Source organism: Mauremys reevesii, linkage group 10 (genome assembly GCF_016161935.1).
Source record: "Mauremys reevesii isolate NIE-2019 linkage group 10, ASM1616193v1, whole genome shotgun sequence".
Taxonomy (NCBI): Eukaryota; Metazoa; Chordata; order Testudines; family Geoemydidae; genus Mauremys; species Mauremys reevesii.
In genome coordinates this window covers 72,255,926-72,263,506 of record NC_052632.1, presented here as the reverse complement: position 1 = coordinate 72,263,506, position 7,581 = coordinate 72,255,926, and the positions used below count along the sequence as shown (strand labels likewise).

General features: G+C 43.0%; 1 protein-coding gene across 7 annotated transcripts in view; it reads left to right on the top strand.

Moving 5' to 3' along the window:
• Positions 1 to 627: 627 nt before the first annotated feature.
• PDGFA (platelet derived growth factor subunit A) overlaps positions 628 to 7,581 on the top strand; it is a 43,771-nt gene continuing 36,817 nt past the window's right edge. For 3 of the 7 annotated variants that reach the window (XR_005585764.1, XR_005585766.1, XR_005585765.1), the window contains exons 1-2: positions 629 to 1,207; positions 2,804 to 2,900. Coding sequence is in view for 3 of the 7 variants with exons in the window: in XM_039492870.1 (XP_039348804.1) it covers positions 1,145 to 1,207; positions 2,804 to 2,900 (160 nt within the window). In the remaining 4 variants the exon portion in view is untranslated. Of the gene's footprint in view, positions 1,208 to 2,803; positions 2,901 to 7,581 lie in introns of all 7 variants that reach the window. The other 4 variants (XM_039492870.1, XM_039492871.1, XR_005585767.1 and 1 more) reach the window with 4 other exon arrangements.

Sequence of the window (7,581 nt, the reverse complement as noted above, 5' to 3'; positions counted from 1 at the left end):
CGATTTTCCTTTGCCTTATAAACGAGACAAGGTGGATGCTTTTAAGGTTGCAGCCTAGATCTGCGCAGAAGCTCTCTCAGCCCTTCCCTGTGCATTGGAGCTGCTGGCTCATCCCTCCCTCCCAGTGCCGCAGAGGTGACAGGGTTTGGGCTGGCAGCGGGAGGGGGGCACGTAGCCCCCTCCCCCGGTTTTGCAGGGTCTCTTTCCCCGGTGCGGGGCTCAGCTGCCAGGTGGCTTTGCAGCGTGCGAGCTTGGAGACTGCAGCAGGAAGCCCCCAGCCCCTCCCACTACTTGTTGTTTGCAGCCTGGCGTACTGGGGAGAGGAGGCGCATGGGGGTGGGAGGGCGCCTATGGTATATTCTCCTCCTCGGGATTATTTCACACTCCAGACAGCTCAAGAACCCACTCTCCCTGGGAGTTCCGATTCCTCGCTCCGATCGGCCGGTGCTGCCCCCCCGGGGATTTAAACCTGGCTTTTCTCCCGTGCAAAGTGGGGAAGAAACTGCACCAGGCAACCTCCTGTGATCTTGCAATATTGCTCCGATTTAATTTTTTTTAACCTCGCCCCAGCCGGGGGGGGGGAGAGAGGAAAGCGGGGGGGGGGGCATTTTTCAGCAAGAGAAACATTTCGATCCCTATAAATAAAGATCCATTTACAAGGAGAAAAAGAAAGGGGGAAGGTAGTGGAGGGCCGGAGAGGAGGGGGGCGATCTTGCATTAAATAAATAATTAAAGGAACCTGCTGCTGCTCGGGTTTGCCTCCTGCCGGGGAAGGGAGGCGGGTTTGAAGCGCTCCCGCACGTCTGGAGGGGGGCGAGCTTGTCTCAGACAGGTGATGGGCGTTTCGGCGGCGCTCCGGATTGACTCCTTGGGTTTCACTTTGGTCTGATCTAAGCAAATATGCAGAAGTACCGGCTGGTCCAGTCCTAGGAGCGCGCGCGAGAGAGCAGCAGAAGCGGAGCTCCTCTAGCAAAGGGAACATACAAACCCCCCCGGGCGCACCCCAACGTGGACAAAGAGCCCCGAGCCGCACCAGTGTCTTTCCCCGAGGGATGGTACTGAATTTCCCAGCCACAGGAGCCGGGCTGGAGCTCCGCCGCAGCACCCTTGCCTTGGATTCGTGCCCCGAGTGCATTAGAACGCGATGAGGACCTGGGCTTGCGTTTTGCTGCTAGGTTTTTGCTACCTTCCTTTTGCGTTTCCCGAGGTAGGTGAGACTGGCTTCTTGCATGGTTAATTCCTAGGGCTCAGCCGCGGCGGGGGGTTGGAAAGAGTGTTTAGAAGGTCGTTTGGAAGGGTGGGGAAAGCTCCTAGTTGTAACCTGGGCAAGGGGAGATCGTTTGATAGTGTCCTCCAGGGCATCTCTCAGGATTGCTGCCGGAGGAAGCGATTCACCACCGTTGCAAGAATTTTGCAAAGGCAAAAACAAGTTGCAAATGGGTGAACAGAATGACCGTGCATTTTGCTCCAGGGCTGTTTGCTGGCTGCATGCTTTTTGGAAAGAAAAAAATAAATAAATACCCACCCCTGTTACAGTTTTCTACACCCATCGGAACGCAAACAGCCTTGGGATTATTTGCAAAGAAATCCGTGCTCGGACCTGTTGTTGCATGGCAAGGAGAAGGAATTATAGCGCAGTTTCCTGCCAACAAGAAACGAGAATGAAACCCTAATAAAATGACCGAGGAGCAGTTACTATATTGGGTTCATATACACACACGATCTGTGTTTAAGACCGAAATCATTTAATACCTCCTCTCCCCTCTTCAGAGCTGAAGTTGTTCTTATGCGGCCAAAAATGTAAAAATAAATATCCCCGCACCTATGTATTTGGAGCCCAACCAGGGAAAAGTGGGTTCTAGTCTGACCTAAACCCATTTGTATATTTCTACCGTGTGGTCAGTAGATTCCTATGCAGAGAGATCTAAGAGAAACATGATTTTCTGTCTCTCTGGGGATTATTACAGGTGGCCATTTGTAGGGGAAGATTTGAGGGAATTTGTAGGACAATTGAAAACCCACTTTGCCTCTCGCTAGCACAAGGTACACGCCGACCCCAAAGCATCGTACCTGGGGGGTTATTATTATTATTATTATTATTGTAAGTTTCATTTTCGTTTATATCTACAGCGTGGGTACTTGTAGGCTCGCCTTCGGTCTCGGGTACATGATTTCTCTCTGCTTCCCGACAGACGTTAGGGAAAGGTGCTGACGCCCTGGGTTGGGGTGAGCTTATAAACAGCTTGAAAACTTTGTTTTATCCCCTTACTGTAAGTTTCTGGGAGATTTAAGGATCTCTCCACCTGGCAGAAACTTTAAACCAGATCAAAGATGAACGTGTGTTAAACAATTGCTCAGGGGTTTGGGTTTCAGAGTCGTGGCGCATTTCAACCTGATCTCTTCTGCTGGTGATGGCTCTATGAAATCATAAACACCTCTAGGCACCTTCTCTCTCCCCTGGCCTATGCACAACAGCGGAGCTATCGAGGGGTGGTGAACGCAGGGCGACTCCAGACACTGTGGAGGGGAGATTTTAAATGTCTAACCGAAACACGTCCAGCAAAACCCTCCAACGCAGGGCGATGCCTAACATGAGTTACTTGGAAATGTTAAGCCAGGAGCCTGTTTAATAGAATTTCATGCGCAAAGCCCCATTCCACTTGAGTAGTGGGGAGCAGGGTGGAATCAGCTCAGAGCTTTCTGGGGTGTCCGTAGGCACACTCAGCCTGAACTGATGATGTACTCAGAGGTGATCCTGGAACAGGCGAGGGAAGCAGTGATTCGGTGTTTTGTCTGTTTGAAGGAAGCTGAAATCCCCCAGGAGCTAATCGAGAGGCTGGCTCACAGCGAAATCCACAGCATCCGCGATTTGCAGCGCCTCCTGGAGATTGATTCCGTAGGTAAATTATTCTCTTTCCTTCCTTCCCTTTTTATTCCACTGCTCAGAGGGGTGGCACCTGGGCCCACAGATCGGCACGTGTCTGTTTGTGCGGAGGCTTTAAAGAGACGGTCTCTGAATATTCCATTCACTCGTTTCCAGCGCTGGGTGGGCCGACAGACCTAGCCAAAGATCAGAATCCAGAGAAGGGAAACCAGAGGATGATGAAGAGTCAGGCGTTTCTCCCCAATCCCACCAGGGTTCTTAGAAAAGTCTAAGAACAGACAAGGATCCATTTCCAAACCAGGCTTATTTTGCATTTTAAAATGAAACCATCAAAAAGTGAGCAGACACCAAATAAACTTGGTGCACATATTTCTCGGTATAATATTAATGTTGGTGACCTTTGTACTGTCAGACCTCTTTATCAGCAAAAAAGAATGTCCATAATATTTATTGTTGTTATTCCACTGCACCGTTATCTTTAAGCTACTGAGAGTCATTTAAAATATTTGCAACAATATTTATGAATGAAGTAATGTCTCTCCAAGATCTGGGGCTTATTGAAAGGAAAATAAACTGTCCATACTGATTTTAAACAGGAACCTTCCTATGGAGCTTACAGACACTCATTCAGAAGAGAATAGCAGGAGGTTATTTTCTGCCCCATTAGGCTTGTGAGACTGTACAATTCACTAATGTTCTACCCTGGAACAAATCATTGCAGTATTGAATCAAATCTCAGAATCATTGCATTATTGAGTCAGAATCATTACATTTCAGTTGATACACTTAGCTGTTGGTGGTTTCTTCAGTTAGTTGGTGAAAGAATAAAACAAACAGATGCATCCTCCACGAACCAAGGGTAAACCTCTACCTTTCTAAAAGCCCAAACAAAAAGTCAATGAGTTGTTGCTCGCCTTGGTATTGGGAGATCTCCATTTAAACCATATGGTATGCATTCTGGTAAAATATAGACTAGGCTCAATCCCCTTCATTCAATGTGGCAACACCTTTTTAAATGACAACTTAATTGTCTTATTTTTTTTAAAGTGAAATAATAGTGAACAGAAATGTACCAGAAACAGTTTACAGACACGGCTTTCCTTTTTCATGATGCTGAGCAGTAACTGGTGTCCCATTAAACTGAAGTTTCAAATACTCATCTCATTCACACTGCTTTGCCATAATGGCTGATTACTAATACCGTTAAAAACATTCGTTCTTCAAAAACCCTCTTATCCAGCTTGATTTTGGATTGGGCTGAAATTTTTAGAGACAGAAGTTCTGCTCTGCTTGTATTTATGTCATTGGGATTAAAGAAGCATTCAAAATAGGGACAAAATAAGGAATCCATATGTCCCCACCTAAAATTGTGCTTTATATCATTCAAGTGCATAAGGACCTAATCCTGATCCCATTGAAGTCAGTGAATATTTTAGCTCTTGTGGGAGATGTCTGAGCACTTGGGAATTTGAACAGATTTTTTTATTTCCTGTGCCTTTGAGTCAATAATTGGTAGATACAAGACTATATTATTTTAAAATATGTCAGGGAATGGAGCAGATCAGAGGAACTTATTCCAGGCTATAATTACTTACCTAATTGCAAATATCAAGCAGAAACAGTACTGAAAAATTAAGAAGTTAACCAAAAATGTGTTGTTTCATTTTGCTGTTTTACTGCAAAGCATCAGTCAGAAAGCACCAGAGAAACAGGAAATATACATATTTTAATATTTGAACATGAAACATTAATATTTTAGGGCATGAATTTATAAAAATCCCCGTTAAGGATCCAGTCCTGCACCTTTATTTTTACTTATGTGAGTAGTCCTTATCCAACCATTAAACTCTATTACTCTATTCTGACTAATGGTTTCAGGACTGGGCCTTGATGGAGGTAGATAGTCATTTACCATCTTAGTTTATGCTTAAACACATCACTGGGCCCAATACCCCATGAGTAATCCTTAGACCCCAAGTATTATTATAGCTATACAAAATCAATTAAAACTTAATTCAGTGGGCATAGTTTGGAGATAAAGGATTGCAGGGTTGGGTGTGTTTATTGTATGTGAGGTTAGCATGTGCTAGAAAGTCAGATGTCTGATAGTTAGCACTGCTAAGATAATACACTTCACTCAATACTCTTTCTTTCAGTTTAATGTATTTGTTACTTTGAATAATAACTGCATTTTAAAAGGGTTGGTTCAGTTAAGATCTATGCAGCAGTTATGTTGGTGTTTTTGCAGCATTTACTCTGTTAAATTATGGATTGCACAAAAAAACCCAAAACAAAACTCCACACAACCCATCCAATCATTACTTTCTCCCTCATTTTAGTGCATAACCTTGCAAATCCTTCCTCAAGTGACTAGCTCTATTAAACTCAATAGATCTTCTCAAGTGAGTAAGAATTGCTCTCCTGGGCAAAGGTTTGCAGAATCAGGCTTTCATGCAGTAAATGTCTGACTTCCCTAAGAAACCTATAGCTCTGTCAGAGGCAGAGTCAGTGGAAATTTGACGAGAGAGAGGTCACTTTCTCTCTCACACTGTAAAACAAACACAGTATATGTTTTTCACAAGTAAGTCTTGTAAGTCAGAGTGGGCAGCTCTTCCTTGCATTCTGACAGATTTTGACTTGATATTGCACTGCAAGGATGACTGATAACCCCTTCATAAAATTAGAAACCACACCCCCACACCATCTGGCATATTACTTAAAGAAAAACATTATCCAACATGGTGCTTATCAATGTTTTCAATAAAGAAAATCTGGGCCAAATTCTTCCTTGTTTGCCAGAAGCTGGGAATGGGTGACGGGATGGATTACTTGATGATTACCTGTTCTGTTCATTCCCTTTGGCCTACCTGGCATTGGTCACTGTTGGAAGACAGGATACTGGGCTAGATGGACCTTTGGTCTGATCCAGTATGGCCGTTCTTATGTTGTTATGCTCTTATGGCTTGATCCTGCACTCCCTAGTCTAAGAAAACTACCATTGGCGATAATAGGAGTTTTGTTTCAGTAAGGATCCCAGAATCAGGCCCCTATGAAAGTTACACAGATGTAAATCCATTAAGTTCCACTGAGAGCAGAATCAAACCCTGGCTACTTAATATAAAGCATGCATGATCCCAGCAAGTAAATATCTCTAGCATTCAAGGTCCACAACTTTACTACTAATAGCTAAGAGAATAAATCACCAAAACAGAGGCATTTCATTTACTCTACCTGCAAAATCTCTTCGGCTAGCAGTGTGGTTCTTACCATTCACACACTACCTTCTCCCTTCTGTCCTGTGGGTGGTAGAGTTCATTTCATCATCTATTAGATTTGCCTCCTGCCTCATCACTGCTTGGACTGAGATGAGACTCTCCCACAGAGGGAACAATAGTTTCCCTGTACTAGTGGATGATGTTGGAGCATCAACCAGGAAATTCTAGTGCTATTACAATGCTAAATTCTAATGGTGTATTATAAAATAACACACACACGGAAAAATTGCTATTATATTAGTTCATTAAATCACAAAGTCTAATTCATTAAAATCTCCTGTTGACTTTAGTGGTCTTTGGACCAAACCCCAGTTTAAAAATGGACAAGAATGCAGATATTATCTTCTATTAGGCCAGCTGGAAACAGTGAAGGAGGCAAGCTTTTGAGATATGTGTCTGTATTTTGCTCTCTTCTCCCCTCCCCCTGCCCAGACATGATGTAGGGAATGTGGCTCTGGAAAGCTTAAATACTATAATGTTATTCTTTTTAGTTACTAAATTACAACTCTATACAGAAAAATGCATCCTACATGTTACTATTTTAATTCATTTTAGTAGATCAAAGTTTAAAACTTGGACAGTCTCTGAGTTTGGATGTCACAAGGGCATATTTTACACCGGATAGAAATATGATCAAACTGTCTGATTTTGCCTTGGGCTTTTGGGAGTAGGACTGATTTGTAAGAGAGATTGTATTTGTTATTGTACATTGTATTGAATTCCTGAAAGAGAGACAATGAGAATTTCATAAGCTGATGATGATACCAGGAATCTTGGGCGTCCATTTTTTGTACACACATTGAGATGATACTTATTTGGCAGAATACAAGTAAGCACACCATTTGGGACTGTACCTTATGCACAAAAATTACATGTGAAAATGAGGACACTATACAGATATATAAGTATTTATATAACAGTTGCTTTAGTGTTAGGGCACTTTTCACATGCTTATTTAGAGAGTACAGTAATCACATTACTGGCAGAGTGTCATAGGAATGCTGAGATTTATGTATTAGCTACTCCTTGACATAGTGGAAAAGTGCCAATCTGACAAAAAGAACAATTTCAACTACATTAAGGGACTGACCAGAGCTAATTGCTAGCTATTTTTCTACCCATCATCAAAATGTTGTCAGTGCATCAGTGCATAAAAGATTAAAGAGAAATTACTTGATCAGCTGCCATGAAAACATTTGTTTTATTAAATTAACTACCCCATCTTAAAAGAGAGTGGCATTCATCTTGCTCAGCACAGCATCCTCAAAGTTGACTTAGCGACCAGTACGTTGCAACATTTATAAATTGGGAATCATACTTTTTCCTCTATATTCACATTTCTCAACTCTGCTCTTAGGACCTGATCCTGCAAGGTGCTTAGCACCCACAGCTCTCAGTGACTTAATAGGGAGTTCAGGAAAC